The sequence below is a fragment of the Mobula birostris genome, chromosome 2, assembly GCF_030028105.1.
Source record: "Mobula birostris isolate sMobBir1 chromosome 2, sMobBir1.hap1, whole genome shotgun sequence".
NCBI lineage: Eukaryota > Metazoa > Chordata > Chondrichthyes > Myliobatiformes > Myliobatidae > Mobula > Mobula birostris.
The window spans coordinates 209443195-209470999 of record NC_092371.1 but is presented as its reverse complement, the minus strand read 5'-3'; the positions used below and the strand labels follow the sequence as shown (position 1 = coordinate 209470999).

Here is a 27805-nt window from a genome sequence, read left to right as displayed (position 1 = left end):
AGGGACAGTCAGCATGGCTTTGTGAAGGGCAGATCATGTCTAAGAAGCCTGATAGAGTTCTTTGAGGAGGTGACCAGGCATATAGTTGAGGGTAGTGCAGTGGATGTGATCTATATGGATATTAGTAAGGCATTTGACAAGGTTCCACACGGTAGGCTTATTCAGAAAGTCAGAAGGTATGGGATCCAGGGAATTTTGGCCAGGTGGATTCAGAATTGGCTTGCCTGCAGAAGGCAGAGGGTCGTAGTGAAGGGAGTACATTCAGACTGGAGGATTGTGACTATGGTGTCCCACAAGGATCTGTTCTGAGACCTCTACTATTCGTGATTTTTATTAATGACCTGGATGTGGGGGTAGAGGGGTGGGTTGGCAAGTTTGCAGATTACACAAAGGTTGGTGGTGTTGTAGATAGTGTAGGGGATTGCCGAAGATTGCAGAGAGACATTGATAGGATGCAGAAGTGGCCTGAGAAGTGGCAGATGGAGTTCAACCCGGAGAAGTGTGAGGTGGTACACTTTGGAAGAACAAACTCCAAGGCAGAGTACAAAGTAAATGGCAGGATACTTGGTAGTGTGGAGGAGCAGAGGGATCTGGGGCTACATGTCCACAGATCCCTGAAAGTAGCCTCACAGGTAGATAGGGTAGTGCGTTCATAAGAGTCGCGATGTAATGATGCAGCTTTATAAAACTCTGGTTAGACCACAATTGGAGTACTGTGTCCAGTTCTGGTTGCCTCACTATAGGAAGGATGTGGAAGCATTGGAAAGGGTACAGAGGAGATTTACCAGGATGCTGCCTGGTTTAGAAAATATGGATTATGATCAGAGATTAAGGGAGCTAGGGTTTTACTCTTTGGAGAGAAGGAGGATGAGAGGAGACATGATAGAGGTGTACAAGATAATAAGAGGAATAGATAGAGTGGATAGCCAGCGCCTCTTCCCCAGGGCACCACTGCTCAATACAAGAGGGCATGGCTTTAAGGTAAGGGGTGGGAAGTTCAAGGGGGATATTACAGGAAGGTTTTTTGCTCAGAGAGTAGTTGGTGCATGGAATGCACTGCCTGAGTCAGTGGTGGAGGCAGGTACACTAGTGAAGTTTAAGAGACTACTAGACAGTTATATGGAGGAATTTAAGGTGGGGGGGGTTATATGGGAGGCAGGGTTTGAGGGTCGGCACAACTTCGTGGGCCAAAGGGCCTGTAATGTACTGTGCTATTCTATGTTGTATTAACATGAGATGAAGAGCCCTTGAAAGTGAGTCCATAGGTTGTGGCAATATTCTGATGATGGGGTGAGTGAAGCTTTCCCCACTGGTGAAAGAGCCTGATGGGTGATGGGTAATAATTGTTCCTGAACCTAGTGTTGATCCTGAAGCACCTATACCTTATTCCTGATGGCACTCATGAGAAGAGAGCACTTCATGTAGATGTGCTCAGTGTTGGGGAGAGCTTTACCCGTGATGGGCTGGGCCATGTCTGCTACATTTTGTAGGATTTACTGTACAAGGATGTTGGTGTTTCCGTACCAGGCCGTGATGCAACCAGTCATTATATTCTCCACTCGCATCTATAAAAGTTTGTTAAAGTTTTAGGTGTCATGTCGAATCAATTCAAACTTCTCAGAAAATAGAGACACTGCCATGCTTTCTTCATAATGGCACATATGTGTTGGGGCCAGGACAGATCCTCAGAAGTGATACCATCGAGGTATTTAAAATTCCAATCCGATATGAACTTGCTCATGGACCTCTGGTTTCCTCCTCCTGAAATCAACAATCAGCTCCTTGGTCTTGCTGACATTGAGTGAGAAGTTGTTGTGGCACTACTCAGCCAGATTATCAATCTCCCTCTATATGCTAATTTATCACCACCTTTGATTCCGTTTACAAAAGTGGTGTCATCAGTTTGACTATGGCATTGGCATTAGCCTCAGTCATAAGTGTAAAGTGAGTAAAACAGGCTAAGCACAAAAACAGGACGTGCACCTATGCTGATGGAGATTTCAAGATTCAAGTACATTTATTATCAAAGAATGTATAAATTATGCAACATTGAGGTTTGTTTCTCACAGGTAGCCGCAATGCAAGAAACCTGAAGAACCCGGTTAAAGAAAAAAATAACATAAAAATAAACAACTAACCACCTGATATGCAAGGGAATGAAAAAGAAAACATGCAAACAATTGAAGCAAGTCTGAACTGATTGGGGTCTGTAAGTGAGAAAATCAAGGATCCAGTTGCACAAGGTGGTATTGAGGCCTCGAACTTGTTGAGTAGTTTTGAGGGGATAATAATATTGAATGCTGAGCTGTAGTCAGTGAAGAGCATCCTGCTGTATGCATCTTTGCTGCCCCAGGATTGATTTGAGTAGCCAAAGTGGCATAAGCTCTTGATCAGTTGTGGCGGTATGCAAGCTGGAGTGGATTCAAGATACTTCTCAGGCAGGAATCAATATGTTTCATCACCAACATCTGGAAACACTTGATCACAGTGGATGTTAGTGCTACTGGAAGATGGTCACTGAGGCAGGTCACCACACTTTTCTTAAAGCATCAGTATAATTGAAGCCTGCTTGAACCAGGTGGGTTCATCAGATTGCTGAAACAAAAGTTTAAGGATTTCAGTGAACACTCCAGCCTTAATGTCACATAATACTCCAATGAAGTAAAACCAAAACTAAAAACTTTGCTGCTTCACATGTCAAAGTTGCTGGTGAACACAGCAGGCCAGGCAGCATCTCTAGGAAGAGGTACAGTCAACGTTTCGGGCCGAGACCCTTCGTCACGACAGAATCTTCAGATTTCCTCGTGCTTGCGTTTTGAAACTTTACTGCTTAACTGTTTCACGGGAGAAGTGTACATGAAAAATATTTTTATAATCAGGAATTTTTTTCTTTCATGCCATTAAACTTTTTTAATGTTTCTGTGGAATGTGATAGGACTTTATTGCTCTACAGAAAGGAAGTCTAATTTCTGACTTACTTTTTTTTCAGTTGAAAGAAATTGACAGATTTAGAATTTGGCTGTTTACTGTAATAGCTCTTGAATGTATTTTGAAATCATTGTGAAAAAAATATGAAGGAACATTTGGATATCTCCCTATGCACTTTGAATCTCTTTATCTGAATAAATGTGAATTTGAAATCGATTCTGAAATGCTTTGACAGTCCTTAAGAGGTTAAAGGAATTGGGAACGTTTTCAAATGAAGTTAGGTTTGATGCTCAACAAATATCACTAAACAATTGTGAAAATGCACAAGTGCTTGCAATTTTATTTCAGTTAAGTGGTTTTATGTGTTTTTTCTCCTTTAATGTAGCTGAAAGTTGCAGAAGAAGTAAGTTGCACCATGTGTGTATACGGTTTGAGTACCAAGAGAAAGAAAATATTTGAAATTAGTCTGTGGTCCCTTTGCTGAAAGAAGTATAATATGGCAGTAAGGCATGATTGTTTCCACCTGTGTCCTCTGTCATAATCTTTACGTCTGAAAGAAGCCATGCTATTTTCTAAGTGGGCAGTGTGAAAAAAGAATAACTCTCGCACATGATGCTTTTATCTCCTCTGCTGTTGCCATTGGCAATCAGGGTTCCACTAGAGTTAGGTACTACCAGCATCCCTTTCCCGTGTTTGTAGGAAAACCATGGCTGTCATCTTTAATACGCTGTTTAATCATGGTGTGGATTGTAATCCGTGCTCAATCCTGTTGTTCCTTGGGATACGAGCATACTTCATCTTCACTCCTCCTGTGACCAGCCTTAGTTTTTGTGGATCAAGCCTAAAGCTTAAACTGTCTAAACTCTGTCTTTCAGGTCCTGCTGGAAACTTTAGAAAACCGTTATTCATTTATTGGGTAAAAGACTCGGGCTGCATGGAAACAGGCCACTTAGTCCATCAAGTCTGTGCCAACAATCAAGCACCATTTACACTAACCCTAGGCTGATCACATTTTATTAAATTCCTATCAACTCCCCCTGGATTTTACCAGCACAATTAAGCGTGGAAAATTAGCCTATTAACCTGCATATCATCAGAAAACGCAAGGAAACTGGAAGGCAAAACCATAGAGTGGTAGGGGACTGTGTAAACTCCACAAAAACAAGCGCTGAAGGCCAGGACTAAAGTCAGGTCATAAGAGACAGCTGTTCAACTTGCAGTGCCACTCCTTTCCTAAAATTGCATCTGAACGTCCTTCCAGACTGAAATCCAAGCATGTATTTTTAAGTGAGATATATACTAATCCTAAAATCCTGTCTTCTGCCTTCTTGGACCAATGCTATTGTATAGATGAATTTACAGTATATGATCCAATGAACTTGTAATTATACTGAAGCCCATGTATACAGATACTCAGGGATTGATTATGGGCTTGTATTAGTTTCTCTAGCTGCAACCTCTTACAGTTATTGATTAGTTTCAGCCAGCAGGTAACTGGTTGCATCAGCTTTTCTGTAGACCTCTGGAAGAGGTACACAAGACTCAGGGTGGGATCTTCATGAAAATCCTTAATATTTGTTTTATTCATCTATCAGTGATCCATTGCACCATCTGTGCTTCGCCTCATCCAACACCTTTATTTCAATTGGAAGGTGATATTTTTGATACAGTGCTCCACTGAAGCATCAGTCCAAGCTAAATATTTTGAATTGGGAACAAATCGTTAAAATGTGATCTTCTAATTCAGAAACAAGACTGATTTCACAAATTTTGTTTACGTATAAACAGCAGATTTTGTTTCCGTTAATAAAATCAAACTAAATATTTGTTTTATTTTTCAGATAGCTAGCAGATTTGCCAGAATTTTTTGATGGTTACACACTACTTAATTCAAACATAATAGGAGTCAAATGAACAAGGAAAGACCCAGCAATGCTGTTGATCATTCCGCATTTCTGTAACAGCTTTGTTCGGAAGTGTTTGATGTCGAACATTTGATGCCAGAATTTAATGAAGATTCAGAAATAGATCACTGTTTAATGAATAACAGGCTTTCTATCATAAAAACACATGAGCAAGAAACTTATATATAAAAAAACAACTTGTCTGTTTTTAATTTGGTTTTTTAAGTTTTTTTTGCACTTTTTTCTGGTTATGAGGTGGTGATGGAGGGGTAAACAGGAAAATCTTTCAGACTTGAACTGATCTCCCCCTCCCCCTCCAACTTTCAAATCTCTTACTCACTCTTCCTTCATTTAGTCCTGACGAAGGGTCTCGGCCTGAAACGTCGACTGCACCTCTTCCTAGAGATGCTGCCTGGCCTGCTGCGTTCACCAGCAACTTTTATGTGTGTTGCTTGAATTTCCAGCATCTGCAGAATTCCTGTTGTTTTTGTCTTTTTGATTAATGCCTTTCATGGTTGATATCCTCCTGCAATACTGTCTAGGCAGTGTGAGTAGCCATCTCTGTACATTGCTCGGCATACATGGTATGGTCGCAGGATTTTATTATTCTGTTCCAACATCCCTTAATAACCTTCAAATTATGATTTATAGAATAGAAATATAATCCCAAGAGAGCTCCTACACTAGCATTCAAATCTTCCTATTGGATTATTTTCTCTTGTTAAGTGGAATGATATAACCCTAATGCACTGTAAATTATTGTTTTCCTATCTCATGATAGGATATTTTAAAACATGGAAATAATATCATTAAATTTTAACAATGTTTGAGATTTGTCTCCTGTTTGGTTCCTTAATGAGGAACTTGGCAAAAAGCCGATGTCTTCACTGTATGCCATATTGTTTTAATTTACCACCAATTAAACGATTTAAAATTGTCCATTCATTGAAAGAATAGATGAGCGTTATCCAGCACTCCCTGTAGAGATAACTGAAGTCTTGTAAGCAATTTAAAATCCAGTTTTAGCTAACACTTGCTAATTTACTCATTCATCTTGCAGGCTACCAGTGATCCCTTTGATGTTTGGTTTTCCACTTTTTATTGGGAAATGTAAAGCAATTCCATAAAAATGTGTAATTATGTTTAAAATACCCAGTTCCTACCAATCAACTGAACTTAAAGAGCTGTGCCTTGCTTTTAACAATTCCAACATTTTGATAAATATTCTTCATTATGATAGACTTTGGGATGAAAAATGGCTTTTCCATGCAGGCGGAATCCCTTCACCTTGTATATCAGGAATTCCATGTTTTACCATTAAATCTCCTGATAACTTCAATGTGCTGACAGTGAGTGCATACCCAAGTCAAAACATTCACTCTGAGTTTATTCCCAAGCATGTAATTTTGTCAAAAAAATAGCAATAGATTGTTCGTGACTGATTCGTAATATTATTACTTTTGAGCCTAATCTTAATGGAGCATATAGTTTATGATTAATAGGTGTGAAGTTTCTCAGGTGTTCTCAAGTGGCAATATAACCTCAGTGGAGAAACCAGAGAAATGCTGGAAAAAAGTGCAGAAATAACCATTTTGCAAATCAAATTACAGTAAGTATGGGAAAATCACTGTGGGAAATCCTCCTCCAAAGTCTTTAAATAGTGTCGGTGAAAGTAGCTACAATGTTTTGCCATTTTGTATTGATGTGTTGCAGCAACACCTTATCAAAGTTTGTGGTGCGGATGCAGGTAGCAATCTGCTGAGAAGGTATATTAAGAAAAATGGTAACTTGAGGTATTTAATCACAAAATACCTCTTGCAAACAACAAAAAAACTACATATCTAAACAATGTGTGAAAACAGTACTGCTGCTCCAGTGAATAAAGGGAAAATTAATCATAGCAGACTGCTGGTTTCATGGGTGTGTCCTCAGTTACTGCAAAATAAGAGCATTAAAGCAGGTGCTGGCTTAGTCAAATTGTCATCAATGGTCATGAGACCAAATTCGTGTTCAGAAATCAATTATGGCATATCCTCGCGTCTCAAAATCATTAGTTTTGATTTAAGTCTTCAAAATATTAAATATGTTTGTAATATGGAACAAACTGCTGGAGGAAGCTGTAGCGATGGGTACAGTGACAGTGTTCTAAAGATATTTCGACAGGTATGTGGATAGAACAGACTTAGAGAGATTTGGGTCAACCTGAAGTAAATGGGACTAGCTCAGATTAACATCTTGGTCGACAAGTTAGACAAGTTAGGTCGAAGGGCTTGCTTTTGTACTCAATGACTCCATGTCTCTATAATATAAATCTATAACATTTGCTTGTTTGATTACTTTATCTGAATTTTGCTACTCCTTGTTTTTCCTTGATGGTCAAATTGAGTAGTATATCTTGTAAGCACATAAGCCTGTTTGATATTTTGAAATACTATTCATCTGAGAGTTGTTGAATGGAACAAAATCTAATTCTCATGAGTCATTTTTATTTGCTTAAATAAGAAAAATCTGACAGAACTGCACAAGGAAAAAAATTCATGCAGAATAGCTTTATTATTTTGAAGGGAGGTGATTGATGTTCGCAGAAATAATTCATGATGATGTGAAAAATATGGAATGTATGGTGCAAGTAAAATGGGTAAAAGATAACTAAGTGTGAAATGTAATCAAGAACTACTGTACAATAATTCCTAACAACACATATGGTCGACTTTATTTTCATCAGTGATATGTGGTGGTATGACACTTCACTATCCACTTCTGTCAGTCTTTTTGCAATGGTAATCGTTGCATTACCACAATAAATGCAAGGCCAGCATTTGTTACCCATCTGAAAAGTTGCTTATGAGCTGCCATATTGAATCAACGTAGGATTGGTGGTGAAGGTGTCCCATGTTAAGGCCATCCGATTTCCATTTCCATTTCAGTTGAAGAACTTGTGTATCAATCACTCTCTCTCAAGTACCTCAGGAAACATTGATCATGTTGAAGGGCACCTGTACAGTATATGTTCAAGGAAGTATAGCATTTCTGGGACATGTACAGTAGTTTCAGCATCATGTAGACATTTTGTTTGAAATGTTGTTATTAAAGCTGTCAATTTAGTTGCAACATCTTAAAACACAGTGAGTTCAATGCAGTTTAAATGCATTTAAGACACTTATTGATGAAAGATGTTGGATGTGACACCAGATCAGACCATAAGACATTGGAGCAGAACTAGGCCATTCAGCCCATCGAGTCTGCTCTGCCATTCCATCATGGCTGATCCCAGATCCCACTGAAACCATTACACCTGGCTTCTTGCTCTAACCTTTGATGTCCTGACGAATCAGGAAACGATCAATAAGGCATCCGTTTGTCTTGCGAGACCATGGATCTGCACCGGGAAAGTCTTCACTGTCCAGGGCGCAGGCCTGGGCAAGGTTGTATGGAAGACCGGCAGTTGCCCATGCTGCAAGTCTCCCCTCTCCATGACACCGATGTTGTCCAAGGGAAGGGCATTAGGACCCATACAGTTTGGCACCAATGTCGTCGCAGAGCACTATGTGGTTAAGTGCCTTGCTCAAGGATACAACACGCTGCCTCAGCTAGGGATCGAACTCACAACGTTCAGATCAGTAGTTCAGTGCCTTAACCACTTGGCCACGTGCCCACCGATCAACATCTGTCTTAAGTACATGCACGGAACTTGGCCTCCACCGTAGTCTGTGGCAGAGCATTTCACAGATTTACTACTCTTTGGCTAAAAAGTTCCTCTTTACCTCAGTTCTAAAGGGTTGCCTCTCAATTTTGAGGCTGTGCCCTCTAGTTCTGGATACCCCCACCAGAAGAAACATCATCTCCACATCCACCCATCTAGTCCTTTCAACATCAGTAGGTTTCAATGAGACTCCCCCCCCCCCCCCCCCGGCATTCTTCTAAATTCCACTAAATACAGGTACAAAGCTGCCAAATGCTCCTCATACGTTAACCCCTTCATTCCTGAAATCATCCTCGTGAACCTCCTCTGGACTCTCTCCAATGACAACACATCTTTTCTGAGATATGGAACCCAAAACTCTTGACGATGCTCTGAGTGCAGCCTAACTATTGTCTTATAAAGGCTCAGCATTATCTCCTTGCTTTTACATTCTATTCCCTTTGAAATAATTGCCAACATTGCATTTGCCTTCTTTATCACAGACTCAACCTGTAAATTAACCTTTTGGGAGTCTTGCACAATGACTCCTATGTCCCTCTATACCTCTGAAGTTTGAACATTCTTCCCATTTAGATCATAGTCTGCACTATTGTCCATTTTAGTAAAATGCATTATCATACAGTTCCCAACACTGTATTCTATCTGCCATGTTTTTGCCCACTCCTTCAATTTGTCTAAGTCCTGCTGCAATCACATTGCTTTCTCAGCTCTATCTACCCCTCCACCTGTCTTCGTATCATCCGCAAACTTTGCCACAAAGCCATCAATTCCATTATCTAAACCATTGACAAACAATGTGAAAAGCAGTGGTCCCAATACTGCCCCCTGAGGAACACCACTAGTCACCAGCAGCCAACCAGAAAAGGCCACTTTTAATTCCCACTTGCTGCCTCCTGCCTGTCAGCCGTTCTGCTATCCATGCCAGTCTTTCCTTTAACGTCATAGGATTTTATCTTGTTAAGCAGCCTTAAGTGTGGCTCCTTATCAAACACTTTCTGAAAATCCAAGTAAATGACATCCACTGTCTCTCCTTTGTCCACCCTGCTTGTTACCTCCTCGAAGAGTTCTAGCACATTCTTGCCTATGAAAGAAACCATGCTGACTTTGACTTATTTTATCATTAGTCTCTAAATACCTTAAAACCTCATCCTTAATAATAGACTCCAACACTTCCCCAACCACTGAGGTTAGGCTCACTGGCCTATAATTGCCTTTTTTTTTTTGCCTTCCTCCCTTCTTAAAGAGTGGAATGACATTTGCAATCCTCTGAGATCATGCCAGAATCAAGTGATTCTTGAAAGATCATGACCAATGCATCCATTATCTTTTTAGCGACCTCTCCCAGGATGCTGGCATGTAGTCCATCTGGCCCAGGTGACTTAAGCACTTCTAAGTCCTTTGAATTTTGCCTAGCACTTTTTTCTTTGTAACAGCAATGGCACTCACTCCTGCTCCCTGACTCTCATGGACCTCTTGCACACTGCTAGTGCCTTCCAAAGTGAAGACTGATGTAAAGTATCCATTAATTTCATCTGCCATTTCTTCGTCCCCCGTTACTACCTCACAAGCATCATTTTCCAGTAGTCCAATATCAACACTCATCTCCCTTTACCTCTTTATATAACTGGAAAAATCTTTTGGTTCCTGCTTTATATTATTGGTAGTCTGCCCTCATATTTCATCTTTTTCTTTCTTATAGTTTTTTTAGTTGCCTTTTGTTGAATTTTAAAAGCTTTCCAATCATCCAATGACCCACTCACTTTTGCTACCTTGTATGCCCTTTCCTTGACTTTTATACAGTCCTTAACTTCCTTTGTCAGCCGTGGTTGCCTACCCCTGCCATTTGAGAACTTCTTCCTCTGTGGGACCTGTCTATCCTGTGCCTTGTGAAAAGATAGTCAGATATCCTTCTTCAAAGTGTACTATTGAACATTACACCCTCTGAACCTTCACACAATTAAGACAAGTTCAAGGTTCATCATAACTTCAGCAGGATGGCACAGCTAGTGATACAGGGCTCCCTCACTCCAATGGTGGTGTGTTAGCCCACATTGTGTGCTGAACCTGTGGAATATAGCTTCATCTTAAAGCAATATTTTTGCACTGAATCTTTGGGAATTGCAGATGAATTTTGCTGCCGTGTTAATTTAAGGGAATTCTTTGTCAAAAGCATCTGAATAATCTGTTTCATTTAGTATTGTTAGTGAGGTCATTGTTGATGATTCTAGTGCTGTCAAAACCAAACATCGCATCACGTTTTTCAGCAAGGGCTAGATAACACAGAAGCTAAAATTGCAATTTGATTTTTATTTTCCCATAATAACCTGAGGAATTCTACTACTGCCATGCTGCCCACATTCAATTTGCTGTGCCTATCGTGTGTCACACTGAAGTTTAGTGGATTAGGCAAGAAGTAATGAATACCACAGAGTGATTATAAGACTGAAGTTGCAATCAAATGATATATAATCTGTTAAAATAGTGCATGAGCACTTCATGATGAAATACTATACAATACCCCTCATGTAGAATACAGCCCTAAGTTGCCTTAATACATTAAAATAAACATTGGATAAATGATTTGCCTCTGTCATCGGATTTCTGAATGCTCTATGAATACTACTTCGCTATTTCACTTTTGCGCTCCTTATTTATTTATTGTAACATGGTATTTTTTAAAAATGTCTTGCACCGTACTGTTGGCACAAACCAGCAAATTTCATGACGTATGTCAGTGATAATAAACCTGATTCTGAAGGCTTTTGTATTCATTAGGTACAATATTCGCTACTTTTCTTTGCTGCAGAGAGACTCCATAAAGAATGCAGTGCACTTCAAAGTCACTAAAGCAGGTCTGTTGCCAAAATGTGCCACACTGGAGAATATGCTGCAATTGCACTGAGTGTGTAAACGGTTTGACACAGTGAAGGTTGCAGCTGCAGTTCGTATTTTCACCTCCCGATCGTGACTGCAGCATCCAGCCAATGTCAGCAATGCTGCTTAACAGTATGCTGCCAATCCACGTGGTATAATTTTAGGGCTTGCCAGCATCAGCTGAAACTTTGCAGTGCTGATTAAACCGCTGACTGCATCTCATCAAGGGGAGCTCATTTGCTGCATTAGCTTTTGGAACTCGTTCCACTGGTTGCGGAAGCTTTTCAAGAGGCTCTGGTAAATCTGGGAAAGGGAGGAGCAGGTATCACAAGTTTCCGATGCAGCTCAGGATGTCTCGGTCAATAAAATGGAGTGGAGCAGAGAAGCCCTCTGTGGCTGTCAGCTCAGGAACGCCAGCGTGAGGCCAGAAGTGAAGTGCCAAACATGGATGGGTTGCAGTAAACCCTATGGCTATAATCAGTGAAATGCACACTTGTAACCAGTTGATGTGTGTACAGTTATGCTCTTCATTGGGTGGATAATTTTGGTCTTCATTGGGTGTGGAGGTTTGGTTCTCAACAGGTTGTTGTGTATTTTGATCCTTGTAGGCAATGTGGATGCGGTTTGTTGTAAAGTGCCACTCAAACAGGCTGCATCGTGTCTTGCCCAGGGCATAGGAGAGGTTCTGTCCTGAACCCAGCACGTAAGTGCAATTGTGAAGAAAGCGCACCGATGCCTCTACCTCCTTAGGATCCTGTGGAAATATGGCGTGCCATCTAAAATTTTGACAAACTTTTATAGATGTGTGGTGGATAATTTGGTTCCTGCATTTACAAATGGCTGTCATGCAGATACTGAGGGGGTTAGCTTTGGAGGGAAGATGAGCTGGAGGTTACTTGGTTCTGTTATAATTCAGTCACAGGATACATATATTACAAACACATCAGGTCTGATAAACATTGAAGGAGATGCTAAGGAAGTATATTCTCAGTAGCAGTGCTGTGGTGAAGGTTCTGATGTACTGTTAGGAAGGGAACTGTAGGGTTTCTACACAGCTGTAATCTACAGTGTGACTGTCCTGTGAACAACCTAGAGACAGACTTTATATTTTATTGTCACCAAACAATTGATACTAGAACGTACAATCATCACAGCGATATTTGATTCTGCACTTCCCACTCCCTGGATTACAAAAATTAAATATTATTAATATTAAAAATAGTAAAAATTAGTAAATATAAAAATTAAATTATAAATCATAAATAGAAAATAGAAAAATGGAAAGTAAGGTAGTGGGAAAAAAAACCGAGAGGCAGGTCTGGATATTTGGAGGGTACGGCCCAGATCCGGGTCAGGATCCGTTCAGCAGTCTTATCACAGTTGGAAAGAAGCTGTTCCCAAATCTGGCCGTACGAGTCTTCAAGCTCCTGAGCCTTCTCCCGGGGGGAAGAGGGACGAAAAGTGTGTTGGCTGGGTGGGTCGTGTCCTTGATTATCCTGACAGCACTGCTCCGCCAGCGTGCGGTGTAAAGTGAGTCCAAGGACGGAAGATTGGTTTGTGTGACGTGCTGCGCCGTGTTCATAATCTTCTGCAGCTTCTTTCGGTCTTGGACAGGACAACTTCCATACCAGGTTGTGATGCACCCTAGAAGAGTGCTTTCTACGGTGCATCTATAAAAATTAGTGAGTGTTTTAGGGGACAGGCCAAATTTCTTTAGACTTGTTGATGTACTCAGAGGATTGCTCTTCTTACTTTGCTGGAGTGTAAATAGGAATCTTTTTTGAAATTGCCGAAGAAGTCTCGACAGGTTATTGTGGATTTTGTTAATTGTGGGCTATGTGGGCACGGTGCCACTCAAACAGGCTTTCATATCCTGTCCAGGATGTATCAGAGGATCTGTCCTGGGCCCGGCGTATAAGTGCAATTGTAAGCAAGCATGGTAGTTCCTCTGCTTCCTTAGGAGTCAGCAAAGTTCCAGTGTATCATCTAAAACTTTGACAAACTTCCATATGTGTGTAGTGGATAGTGGATTGATTGGCTGCATCATGGCCTGGTATCGAAACTCCCAATTCCTTTGAAAGGAAAATCCTGCAGATGGTAGTGGATTCAGCCCAGTACATCACGGGTAAAACCCTCCCAAGCATTGAACAAATCTACATGAAATACTGTCATAGGAAAGCGGCATTCATCATCGGAGATCCCCACCACCCAGAACTTGCTGTTACCATCAGATAGAAGGTACAGGAGCCTCTGCATTCACAGCACCAGGTTCAAGAACAGTTACTACACCTCAACCATCAGGCTCTCGAACAAAGGGGATAACTCCATTCACTTGCCCATCAATTGAGATGTTCCTACAACCAATGACCTCACTTTGAGGGCTCTTTACCTTGTTATCTCATGTTCTCATTATTTACTGCTATTTATTTATATTTGCATTTGCACAGTTTGTTGCATTCTGCATTCCAGCTGATCTTTCATTGATCCTGTGTAGTTTCTCTTCAATAGATTTACTGAGTATGCTCGCAGGAAAATGATTCTCAGGGTTGTATGTGATGAGATGTATGTACTTTGATAATAAAATTTACGTTGAACTTTTTTCTGGACAGTGTCAAGTTTATATATTTCTGGGAACACTCAGAATTTCACTCAGCATCTGTAGAGAGAGAAATGGAGTTAACATTTAAGGTCAGTGATCTCTGGTATGTTACCAAAAACTCTAGCAAATTTCTATCATTGTACGTGGAGAGAATTCTGAGCAATTGCATCGCTGACTGGTATGGAGGCTCCAATGCATTAAGTCAAAAAGAACTGCAGAGGGTTGTAAATTCAGCTGCTCCTTCATGGGCACAACCCTCTCTACTCTCCACTCAAAAGGTGGTGCCTTAAGAAGGTGCCGTCTGTCATTAAGGAAGGACCTTCACCATCTAGGATATGCCCTCTGCTATTACTACTATGAGGGAGGAGGTGCAGGAGCCTGAAGACACACTCAACATTTTAGGAACAGCTTCTCCCCTTGGCCATCATATTTCTGAACTGTCCATCAACCCACGAACAATACCTCAATATCTTGCTCTCTCTTTCCACTATTTATTTATTTTTTAGAATACTTCTTTTGTAACTTGGTAATTTTTTTTGTTTTGCACTGTACTGTGACAGAATTTCACAACATATATGTATGATAATAAACTGGAATTTGGTTCTCTCAATAGATTTGTGGCATCACAGTGTTTCCTGTTATTTGTCATTAATGTGGATGGTGTGCTTTTCCGAGCAAATGGAGAATACTCCATGACACAGCTGACTTCCATAAGTAAGAGGGTTATAAGGCTTTGAGGAATTAGGAGGCAAATCCTTTGCTGTGAGGTACCCAGTCATTTGTAGTCGTGTTACTGTTTGTGTTGTTCAAGTAAGCTTCAGGTTGATAGTTACAAGAAATTGGTGGCATGCATGCCGATGGTAATAGCAAAAATGTGGCAAAAATGATTCTTGCTGCTCGTAAGGCCCCTGCCTGATGGTTCATAATCAGAATCAGGTTTATTATCACTGGCATGTGACGTGAAATTTGTTAACTTATCAGCAGCAGTTCAGAGAGAGGGGAAAAAAATAATAAATAAAATAAAACATAATAAATAAACAAGTAAATTAATTACATATATTGAATAGATTTTTAAAAATGTGCAAAAACAGAAATACTGTATATTAAAAAAAAAAGTGAGGTAGTGTCCAAAGCTTTAATGTCCATTCAGGAATTGGATGGCAGAGGGGAAGAAGCTGTTCCTGAATCACTGAGTGTGTGCCTTTGGGTTTCTGTACTCCTATCTGATGGTAACAGGGAGAAAAGGGCATACCCTGGGTGCTGGAGGTCCTTAATAATGGACGCTGCCTTTCTGAGACACTGCTCCCTAAAGATGTCCTGGGTACTTTGTAGGCTAGTACCCAAGATGGAGTAAGTATGATGTTGTGGGAATAACAGAGACATGGCTTCAAGTGGACAGGGCCTGGGAAATGAATATTCAAGGTTATACGTCTTATCGAAAGGACAGACTGATGGGCAGACGGGGTGGAGTGGCTCTGTTGGTGAGGAATGATATTCAGTCCCTTGCGAGGGGGGACATAGAATCAGGAGACGTAGAGTCAGTATGGATAGAACTAAGAAATTCTAAGGGTAGAAAGACCCTAATGTGAGTGATCTACAGGCTCCCAAACAGTAGTCTGGATGTAGGGTGTAAGTTGAATCAAGAGTGAAAATTGGCATGTCGCAAGGTAATGCTACAGTTGTTATGGGGGACTTCAGCATGCAGGTAGACTGGAGGAATCAGATTGGTACTGGACCCCAAGAAAGGGAGTTTGTGGAATCCCTCCGAGATGGATTCTTAGAACAGCTTGTACTGGAGCCTATCAGAGAGAACGCAATTCTAGATTTAGTGTTGTGCAATGAACTGGATTTGATCAGGGACCTTGAGATAAAGGAGCCATTAGGAGGTAGTGACCATAATATGATAAGTTTTAATCTACAATTTGAGAGGGAGAAGGGAAACTCGGAAGTGTCCATATTACAGTTGAACAAAGGGAACTATGGTGCTATGAGGGAGGAGCTGGCCAAAGCTCAATGGAACAATACTCTAGCAGGGATGACAGTGGAACAGCAATGGCAAGTGTTTCTGGGAATAATGCGGAAGGTGCAGGATCAGTTCATTCCAAAGAGGAAGAAAGATCCTAAGGGGAGTAAGAGGAGGCCGTGGCTGACAAGGGAAGTAATGGACAGTATAAAAATAAAAGAGAAGAAGTATAACAATAGCAAAGATGGGTGGGAAGCCGGAGGATTGGGAAACTTTTAAAGAACAACAGAAGGTAACTAAAAAGGCAATACGCGGAGAAAAAATGAGGTACGAAGGTAAACTAGCCAAGAATATAAAGGAGGATAGTAAAAGCTTCTTTAGCTATGTGAAAAGGAAAAAAATAGTTAAGACTAAAATTGGGCCCTTGAAGACAGGAGCAAGTGAATTTATTATGGGGAACAAGGAAATGGCAGACGAGTTGAACAGGTACTTTGGATCTGACTTCACTAGGGAAGACACAAACAATCTCCCAGATGTAATAGTGGCCAAAAGACCTAGGGTAATGGATGAATTGAAGGAAATTTATATTAGGCAGGAAATGGTGTTGGATAGACTGTTGGGTCTGAAGGCTGATAAGTCCCCGGAACCTGATGGTCTGCATCCCAGGGTACTTGAGGTGGCTTTAGAAATCGTGGACGCATTGGTAATCATTTTCCAATGTTCTATAGATTCAGGATCAGTTCCTGTGGATTGGAGAGTGGCTAATGTTGTCCCTCTCTTCAAGAAGGGAGGAAGAGAGAAAACAGGGAATTATAGACCGTTTAGCCTGACATCGGTGGTGGGGAAGGTGCTGTAGTCAATTATAAAAGCTGAAATTACGACACATCTGGATAGCAGTAACAGGATTGGTCCAAGTCAGCATGGATTTACGAAGGGGAAATCGTGCTTGACTAATCTGGAATTTTTTGAGGATGTAACTATGAAAATGGACAAGGGAGAGCCAATGGATGTAATGTACCTGGACTTCCAGAAAGCCTTTGATAAAGCCCCACATAGGAGATTAGTGGGCAAAATTAGGGCACATGGTATTGGGGGCAGAGTACTGACATGGATTGAAAATTGGCTGGCTGACAGAAAACAAAGAGTAGTGATTAACGGGTCCCTTTCGGAATGGCAGGCGGTGACCAGTGGGGTACCACAGGGTTCAGTGCTGGGACCGCAGCTGTTTACAATATATAGTAATGATTTAGATGAGGGAATTAAAAGTAACATTAACAAATTTGCTGATGACACAAAGCTGGGAGGCAGTGTGAAATGTGAGGAGGATGTTGTGAGAATGCTGGGTGACTTGGACAGGCTGGGTGGGTGGGCAGATGCAATGGCAGTTGCAGTTTAATGTGGATAAATGTGAGGTTATCCACTTTGGTGGTAAGAACGGGAAGGCAGATTATTGTCTAAATAGAGTCAAGGTAGGAAAAAGGGAAGCACAACGAGATCTAGGTGTTCTTGTAAATCAGTCACTGAAAGCAAGCACACAAGTACAGCAGGCAGTGAAAAAAGCTAATGGCATGCTGGCCTTCATAACAAGGGGAATTGAGTGTAAGAGCAAAGAGGTCCTTCTGCAGCTGTACAGGACCCTGGTGAGACCACACCTGGAGTACTGTGTGCAGTTTTGGTCTCCAAATTTGAGGAAGGACATTCTTGCTATTGAGGGAGTGCAGCGTAGGTTCACAAGGTTAATTCCTGGAATGTCGAAAGATTGGAGCAACTGGGCTTGTATACTCTGGAATTTAGAAGGCTGAGAGGGGATCTTATTGAAACATATAAGATTATTCAGGGATTGGACACGCTGCAGGCAGGAAGCATGTTCCCGCTGATGGGTGAGTCCAGAACCAGAGGCTACAGTTTAAGAATTAGGGGTAGGCCATTTAGAACGGAGTTGAGGAAAAACTTTTTCACCCAGAGAGTGGTGGATATATGGAATGCCCTGCCCCAGAAGGCTGTGGAGGCCAAGTCTCTGGATGCTTTCAAAAAATAGATGGATAGAGCTCTTGAAGATAGTGGAATCAAAGGTTATGGGGATAAGACAGGAAGTGGATACTGATAGTGGATGATCAGCCATGATCACAGTGCATGGTGGTGCTGGCTCGAAGGGCCGAATGGCCTACTCCTGCATCTATTGTCTATTGTCTATTGACTAGATTTACAACCTTCTGCAGCTTCTTTCGGTCCTGTGCAGTAGCTCTTTTCCAAACCATGGCAATAGTATTCAGGCTGCCTTGGTGGAAATTAAAGCATGTGCCACATCGGGAAAGGATGATCTGATACAGTGTGGCAATTTGATTGTACAACAATGTAAGAAGCTGCAGAAAGTCATGAGCTCTGTCCAGTACATTGTGGACATATCCCTCTCCACCATGGGTAGTATGTACAGAAGGTGCCACTTCCAGAGAGCAACATCCACTGTCAAAGATCCCTATTAACTGGGCCGTGCCATCAGCTAAAGAGAAGCCGGAAGACCTACAGAACAAGTTCTAGAACGGTTATCTCCCTTCAACTTCTTAACCAACTGTCAAAGCCCTGATCACCACTGCAGTTTAGTAATACCATGACCACTCCGATCACTTTGCAGTAAACTGGGCTTTGTTTTTACTTCAATTGTGTTTTTATTTCTTGTGCAAATTTTACATTTAATTTATGCCTTTTTTTCCTGAATGCTGTTTATATAATGCTATGTGCCTGGAACACTGCTGTAAGTAGCCTTATGTTGCACCTGCGTATTCATGTGCATGTGCATACGACAATTAAATTAACTAGACTTTGACTTCTGTCAACTATCAACACAGAAAATAAACATCAACTGTACTCTTTTTCATAGATGCAGCCTCGTCTGCTGAGTTCCTCCAGCATTTTGTGTGTGTTGCTCGGATTTCCAGCCTTGATCCTCTTCTCATGTAGCTGTAGAAAAGGGTCAGGGTGTGATAGGGTGGGCTGATGGGGTGACAGTGAAATGAGTGATCCTCTCTGAAATGTGCCACCAGTTCAGCCATTAAAATCACAACTCCATTGCTGAACTCTGTAGTTCTGAGTACGAGGCCATAGCACTTCGGTGTGTAGAGCTCTGACTGGAATCAAGAAGCAGGCATGATGGTCCTTGTCACTCAAGAGCCACATGTTGCTTTGGAACAAACTGCCTCTGGGTGCCACAGTCTGCCATCCTGCCCAAGGTGCCGCAGTTTACCCAACCCACCCTGGGTGCCACAGTCTGCCCATCTCGCCCAGAGTGCCACAGTCTGCCCATCTCGCCCAGGGTGCCACAGTCTGCCCAATCCGCCCAGAGTGCCACAGTCTGCCCAATCCGCCCAGAGTGCCACAGTCTGCCCATCTCACCTGGGGTGCCACAGTCTGCCCATCCTGCCCAGGGTGCCACAGACTGCCCAACCTGCCCAGTGTGCCACAGTCTACCCACCCCACCCTGGGTGCCACTGTCTGCCCATCCTGCCCAGGGTGCCACAGTCTGCCCATTTTGCCCGGGTGCTACAGTCTGCCCATCCCACCCAGAGTGCCACAGTCTGACAAACTGCCACAGGCTCCTCAGTTCACAACTTGAAGCATCTGATTTTTTTTTCCCTATCGTTGTTGACTCTACTAGGAATGGACCTCATTGCTGTTGACGTGAAAGCTGAAGTTTCTAATTTGCGTCCTTCATGATGTGTGACTTCTGTCAACTCCCTCTGAATGGTGGGGAAGTCTATGATGTCTGCAAAGATGTGCCACTGATGTCTATTACTGAAGAAGGGGGTGATGAATTCCCCTCACCTTGAGCAAAGAATTTCATCACCCCATCGAAGCCACAGCGCAGTATATACTTGGAGGTGTGACTGATGTTTGATGCAGCTACCAGGAATGAATTGTCAGCTCAGAAATGAGCAGTTACAGTTACCTTATCTGACATAAATCCACATACAGCTGTGTAGCTGCAACTCTGCTGGCCTCAGTGGCAAATGCAAACAGATCTTCTCCTTCAGCAACCTTCCTTTGGACTCTTTGCCGCTTGTGGATCTTCTCAACGAGGTCTTGTCTTCTCCCTGTCATGGTGGAGGTCAGCTACCAAAGCTCTGATATGTCCTTGCGCATAGGACTCCCTTACACCTCAGATACAGACGGTGTCCGGTTACTGAATGTACAACAGTGGTCAGCACAGTTCCTTTTACCCACCTGTGGCAGACACCCTACGATTCAGGAACAGCTTCATCCCCTCTGTAATCAGATGTCTGAATGGACGTTGAACCTATTACCTCACTACTTTTACAAACTTACTTTTTTCCCTCTTTTTGCACCACCTATATTTAATTTAACTTTTTAATCAGTGTAATTCACAATTCTTTATTTTTATGTATTGCAATGCTGCCGCTTAACAACATATTTCACTACTCATGCCAATGATATTAAACCTGATTCCAATTCTGATTTATTCCCCTGAACTGTGAGCTGTAACTCCATTCTGATAAGCCATTCATGCATCACACCTGCTGGATCAACATGGCTCGGTCTGGTAGGCCAAGTGCAGGTCATTCCTGAATGGTGATTTGCATCAACTGCTGACTCCTCCTCATTTATGTACATAATGTTCCTTTTAAAAGTTACTCCGTTTGCTGAATGCCAAAAAAAATTGCCATTTCACTTCACAAATTAAATTTACAACAAACTAGCTCTTTATCTTGCTGGAAGTACTGGTATGATACTGCTCAATTTCACAAGCATCAGTTCCAAGAAATCTTTATACTTAACTGTCATTGTACTTTATTACCAACCATTTGCTTTGTGTCAGAGGAGTTGCCATTTACTGTTCTAAATGTATTTTTCATCTTATTGTTTATTCTAACAATAGAATTCATCTTCACCTTTGTGTATTTAGACTTGTTGAAAGCCAAGCTCAGACATCCAGTGGATGTTTTTTCAGCAGCATTCTCGGTGTGTGAAGACAGAGGTAAATCTCTGTTTTCTGCTACAAAAGTGACCCTGTACTCTCTAAGACTTATTAATAGCCACATTATTGCCACCATTACATCACTGTCCTCAATAAGTCTTCATAATCTCTCAACAAACAGTCCAATCGGCCAAGAGTGGGTAGCAGCAACAAGTAACTTTTAAGCCTGTCAATACTAACAGTAAAAGGTGAGCAAAATTATTAGCTATTTCTTTTCAGTCTGCCACAGCAAAATGAGGCTAATTGTACCCGCTGGCCATCTGCTACTTGGCCTGCTTCCATATGTCTGAGGCAGCAAATATATTGACAAAGCAGGTCTTTCAGGCCGTTGCCATGAAACAGCCCTGCACTCAGTTTTTGTGGTTCTGTTAATGCCTGTGAAAGGCTATTCGCCTGGTTCCACAAACTGAATGAATGGACTTCTTAGCTCTGATGTTGCGCTTCAAATGTTAAAGAGTAGCAAAACCTGCTGTGCCAGAACATGAAAACATGAGGCCTACAGAAAGGTATGGGTGCTGGAGATATAAAAGGCAGGTTTGTCCCAATGTGCTACTGGAGGATGGGCTATTTTGTTCAGAGGTTTCTTGGCAGGGAAACATGATTAGTTAAAGTAGTTTTATAGGAGCAGGGCAAGTCCAGTGAATGACCTTGTTTGAGTGTAGTGATCTCAAGCTCTGTAAGTGGAGCTTATTGAGGAAGTATATGTGTTCTTGGGAGAGGACATTGTGGTCTATCTTTACCTGTGTTTTTGCACTTTGAATTAAATGGCCATCATAAAGTAATGGTGTAATCTTCATTGTAAAAGTGAGAAAGTGCAGTTAAATCCGCAAACACGAGGAAATCTGCAGGAATGTCGACTGTACCTCTTCCTAGAGATGCTGCCTGGCCTGTTGCCTTCACCAGCAACTTTTATGTGTGTTAAGTGTAGTTAAATAGAAATTTGCACTTTTGCGCACTAAGCACGTTGAGAGCAAATAGTGACTATGAGTAGTATCAAGTCAGTGAGTCTGAAGATAGGTGTGTATTTATCTGTGGTAATCTTAGAAGATATCATGGGTTGCTTCAGGGATGGTCGACCTGGTTTCTATGTTTGTAAGATGTTATGGACTGGGTTTTGAGGTAGACTTGTTCTGTGCTCTAAATCTTCAGGCTCAAGCAGCCGGTTCTCCTCGTTCGTCACCTAGCCATGGTGCCAGCCGCCCCATGCCAATGCCTGTAAGATCAACGTCTGCCTGTTCCACACCAACCCATGGTCCTCAGGATTCCTTGTCTGGGGTTGGCGGAGATGTGCAAGAAGCTTTTGCACAAGGTAAGTGTAAGATATTAATTACCTTGTCTTTTCATTGTTATGCATGCATGCTTTCATGATTTGTTGATAAGATGCTTTTTTTAAACTATGTATTCTGTTTACTGATTTTAAAGAGGTGACTTACTATGTCCCATCATTTGTAATATCAAAATTACAATCATGCTTTTTTGTAGAAATTAGGCTGAACAATGTCTTTTATAAGTAGCATCATCGTGGAAGAAGGTGCTGAAGAAGCAGTAATTCTTATTTAGGCACATTTACCAAAAGGAAGGAAAATCTATCCGTGAAGCTCAGAGAATATAGGTAAACATTTTGGGTACAAGTCAATTTGGCTACATTTATAGCAAATCACTGCTGTAACTTGCCTCGTACGCGATTCCCCACTACGTCAGAGAGGCATGGAGGGAAATCCTCCGCTAACCAGAGAAACTCCAGATACGACGTACCTTTCCTATAACTTTTCATTTTTCATTCATCAACCTGAACAACAATGGTTTTGACTTGAACTTGCAAAGGAAATGACTGAACCTAAAACTACAGCTAGTATTTCAAGCTCTAAGTTACGTGAGATTGTAGTGAAATAGCCATTCCTTTCTGTATGTCCCTTTATATTTTCTTCCGATCAGTTACAAGTGATAAACACTTAAGTGGAAAGTATAATTCAAGATAATGTTGTTAGTTTGTTCTCAGGATGGAGACAGGATTGCATTGATTTCCCATTACTTGGTGCCCTGGGAAAGACTTTTCTTCTTGAACCACTTTAGTCATTAGTGTGATGCTGTTTCCATAATGCTGCAAGGTAGAGAACTCAGGACACTAGGCAGTGAAGAAACAGCAATTTAGACCAGACTTAGAATACTATGTTATATGGAAGTAAATTTGGATGTAAGTGTGTTTTCAAGTGTATCCTTCTTTCTTCTTGCTGGTAATGGAAACACTGATGAAGTATGCTGCATTGCTGTAGATGGTACACACCCTAGCCACTAATTCCAATAGTGTAGAGTATTATTCAGACAATGTTCTGAACTGAGTACTTTGAGCTTCTTAAATACTTATGTGAGTAATCATAGCAATTTCATCCAACTCATGACTTCAGTCTTGGAGGCAAGAGATGAACTATTTGTAACAGTCTGCAGCCTGATTCAGTGTCAATGAAGAAGGTATACTTTACCTTCTAGACCACACTGGCCTTCAAAATATTGAAGTCAGAGAATCCAGCAATGCTGGTGGTACTGGGAGGGAGACATCTGGACTGTATTATATGACCAGCCACACCAGCTGTTGTCTCTATGGTGCATGACTCAAGTTGCAGGAGAACCTGTCCTTTGGCCCGTTCGCCCATTCGCTCATTCGCTGTGAGACATTTGCACAATTCTGAATCAAATGTAGTCTTGATGCCAAGATTGGAAACTGCTGTGGCATTCAACACTTGTGCCCATGCCTGGGTCAAGACTATTCTAGGTCAAGAGAGGAGTGCGTCTTGCAGAGCTTGAATTGACCATTGTTAAGCCTATTTCCGATTTGGCGATATTAAATGGAACCATTGATGAGTCCTTTCAGCACGTTACTGGTTGTTGCAGTGAGGCTTGTCATGCAGTAAATTGATCACGTTGAGTTTATTCTGTTGTCACTTCATGTTCTTGTGCACACAGAAGTAAATTGCACATTATCACAACATTTATATCCTCTTCATTGAAATTTTCAAGTGCAGTTTTAAATATAACTTAATTGTCACACACAGTCGTTTAAATCTACAACATTATATTTTAGATTTATTTACTCAGCTAGTCAAAGGAGTAATAATTTGTATGTCATTGGTATGGAAGACAGTAAATGAATTATTTCATAATTTACCCTTCCTATTCTTCGTTGCTTCTAATTCTGGTACATTTAAGTTCCTTTTCTCCTGAATCATATTATTTTAATTGAAGAAAATCCTTGATCTGGATCTATAAAGGTTCAGCGACAAAGAGTCTATAGTTTGAACATGATGATTAATAGGAAGTCCTGTCTTTATGGTTTCTACAAGAAAGGGGACTTTAAAAAGAAATACCAGACAAAGGATACAGTGTGTACAAAATTCAATGTAACAGTTGGTCAAACTCAAAACCAGGAAGGCTACCATCTCAACGGACATGTGCAGCAAGCACATGGGAATTCAACCACTGCCAAGTTCCCATTCCAGTCATAAACTGACTCAATTGATGTATATCCCTTTCTCCGTCATTGCTAAATGTAAATCCAAGAGCTTTCACCAATAACAGCAAGAGAGTGCCTTCACCATATGGACATCAGAAAGAAGGCTCACCGGGACCATATCATCAAGAATTAGTTATAAGTTATAAACGCTAGCCGTGACAGCAGTTTCCACATCCAATAAATGAACAAGGCTTTTCATTGAGGCGCATACTGTTTTAGAGCTATCATCTCTTTGAAAAGCACTTTCTAGTCTGCCTGTGGAAGTTCTTGTTTCATGACTGAGTGCCACAAGCCTGCATAACCTAAGATCCAGGACTAGATGCTGAGAGGTCCGTGAAGCTGCTTGTAGTCACTTTAAGGCCCTGAGGAGGAAGGTTACAGTTTATGGTCCTCCCGTCATTGTGTATCACACACATGCCGTCTGTACTAATGCCCCATAAACTGTTTGCTTAAGCGTTTTATATCGATGATACATGATACCACGCTAAGATTACATAAATGGAATAGTTTTACTTGTGTTGAGAAGTTTGATGGGTGAGCTTCATTATATATGTTAGAAATCTTTATGAATAAAATACGTTTTGAAACTTTCAAGGAAGTAAATAAAGGGAGGGAAAATAGATAATGTGTTAATCTGATGCTTATCATGATAAATAAAGCAAATCAGAAGCTTTGCTTCATAAAATGAATGCTTCTGATATGAATAGATATGATTGTCCATGGTCATTCAAGATAGCTCTTCTATCAAATACAGTTGTATAATCAGTAAAGTCTGTACAACATATTACGATACCAGTGTTAATCCCTATCTTTGTGGGAGATAGTCCAGTAGTTACAATCTCTACTCCATGTGTTCTCTTTTTTTTCTTCCACTTTGCCCTCCAATCTTGGAACATCCATTCTAGAATCTTCAGGTAATTAGAGCAGATATCTTTATAAGTTCTAATTTACAATACAGAATGTTCTTTTAGTGTTATGGATCGTTCACCAGCCTGAACCAGCAGTTTTAAATTTAATTTTCCACAGGAGCCCGCAGAAACTTGCGGAATGATTTGTTGGTGGCAGCTGATTCCATTACAAACACCATGTCCTCGCTGGTCAAGGAACTCCATTCAGGTAGGAACATTCATTGAAACTGAGTCAATCATCTTACTGCCCTAATGTTTTACCTACAGGCTATATTGGTGCTCTTTGTTGTCAAAACAGTTATTATTTTTTAAAAAGTGCCATCCATGCTTAATGTGCCAACTCTAATGTTCTTACTCTTAAAGGGATCTGGTACTCCAAAATTTGCTTAAATTAAATTTAACTAGCAGCATGATATGGTAATCCAAAATTTGCCTAAATTAAATTTAACTAGCAGCATATTTCCAAAGCTAGAACAATAATCGTACTTGCATTCCCATTTACAGGTTATCCCACATTGCTTCTTTTCATATCCAGCATGACTCTGATATCCAATAGGACTCTGATCCATAGCACGAGCCATCTTGTTTGTTCAGAAAGTCATGAAACAATATGTGATGCCGTCATTACACTATCTGTATAAGGAATAGTAATGGGATAATACCTTCAGAGCAATTTTCTGCTGTTCAGAGTGATGCTTAGGGCCAAGTCTGCCAAATGGTCCAGGTTGTGTTCATCTTTCCCATTAAACGTAGCAAGGATGTCTTGCTAAATCTGTGTAAGGCCTTGACAAGACCACACCTAGTGTATTGTGTGCAGATTTATTCTCCTCTTTGCCTAAGAATATACTAGTCATCAAGGGATTTCATTTATAGTTTACATAACTGATTCCTGGAAAGGCAAGACTGTCAAATTAGCAAAGATTGGGTTGACTAGGACAATGTTCACTGGAGTTTAGAAGACCAGAGAAGGGACCTGATTGAAATGTACAACATTCTGACAGGGCTCAATAGGCTGGATGCAGTAAGGATGTTTCCCTACAGCCAGAGATGACAGTTTCAAGATCCAGGTTAAAATATTAGGAATCAGATGAGGAGAGATTTTTTTCACTCAAAGGATGGTAAACCCATGGAATTCTTCTCTGTAGAAGGTAATGGAGGCTAAGTCACCAAAAATATTTTAAAATGGAGATAGATAGATTTTTATACACAAGGAGATTGTGAAGGGGGGATTTGATAATGAGAATACAGCAGAGCATGCTTGAAGAGCTGAATAGCCTAATCCTCCTTCCATCTTTGACATTCTATATTTCCCAAAATAACTTAAGGCCCAGCTTCCAAAGTACATCTTCAACTCTTGCTTTACATTGCCTGTGGAATAATCTTTAAGATTAATTCAATTCATACATCAGGTCTTTTTCCTTCTAACATCTTCCTCTTGCACCTGACCACCTTCTGTCCTATCAACCTATCATTGTTGTTATCCCAAAGCTTTCGTCCTGTTTTCTTGCATACAATCTTAAGTTTTTCTATTTTGCAAAATACACTCATCATTTCCTTAAACTTTATTCTGACCCAATAACTAGCCAGCAAACTATCTTTTTTTTTTGGCTACAATGTTCACAAAAAATAGTCAATGTCTCACGTTCCTCTACTATCAGGGGCAATGTCTGCAACCTTCATCCTATCCTTGACCCATTCACTTCCTCGAGTTATTACTCCATTCTTAACCTTATGGTCGTTAAATATATCGCCTTTGCTCGGTTCATCTTCTGCACACCACTGCAGATAGACAACTCTTCCCCTGCCCGCAATACCATACCACCCTGAACAATAACATAAACAAGCTGTGTGACTTTAATGGGTATGCATTATCCTTCCTGGTAAAATGTATCAGATGCTAATCAAACTTAACTTAGTATTGTATGTGGCATTTGATGATCAGCTGTAGAATGTCTCTCTTCACATGATTATTTTTGCATTGTTCCAGTCCTGCTTTTTTCAATATAATCTCCATACCTTCTGCAGTGGTTTCTTCTACAGATAGATAGATAGGTAGACATACTTTATTGATCCTGGGGGAAATTGGGTTTTGTTACAGTTGCACCAACCAAGAATAGAGTATAAATATAGCAATATAAAACCATAAATGATTAAATAACAATATGTAAATTATGCCAGATGGAAGTAAGTCCAGGACCAGCCTATTGGCTCAGGGTGTCTGACCTTCCAAGGGAGGAGTTGTAAAGTTTGATGGTCACAGACAGGAATGACTTCCTATGACGCTCAGTGTTGCATCTCGGTGGAATGAGTCTCTGGCTGAATGTACTCCTGTGCCCAACCAGTACATTATGTAGTGGATGGGAGACATTGTCCAAGATGGCATGCAACTTGGGCATCCTCTTTTCAGACACCACCATCAGAGAGTCCA

The 27805-nt window shown here is 41.0% G+C and overlaps 1 protein-coding gene across 11 annotated transcripts in view; it reads left to right on the top strand.

The window, feature by feature from the left end:
• The window catches only part of dtnba (dystrobrevin, beta a), a 505261-nt gene that overhangs the window by 438825 nt on the left and 38631 nt on the right, over positions 1-27805 (top strand). For 10 of the 11 annotated variants that reach the window (XM_072251383.1, XM_072251379.1, XM_072251384.1 and 7 more), the window contains 2 exons: positions 22111-22270; positions 25496-25585. In XM_072251383.1, the coding sequence (XP_072107484.1) occupies positions 22111-22270; positions 25496-25585 (250 nt within the window). Of the gene's footprint in view, positions 1-19623; positions 19690-22110; positions 22271-25495; positions 25586-27805 lie in introns of those variants that run through there. The other variant, XM_072251390.1, reaches the window with a different exon arrangement.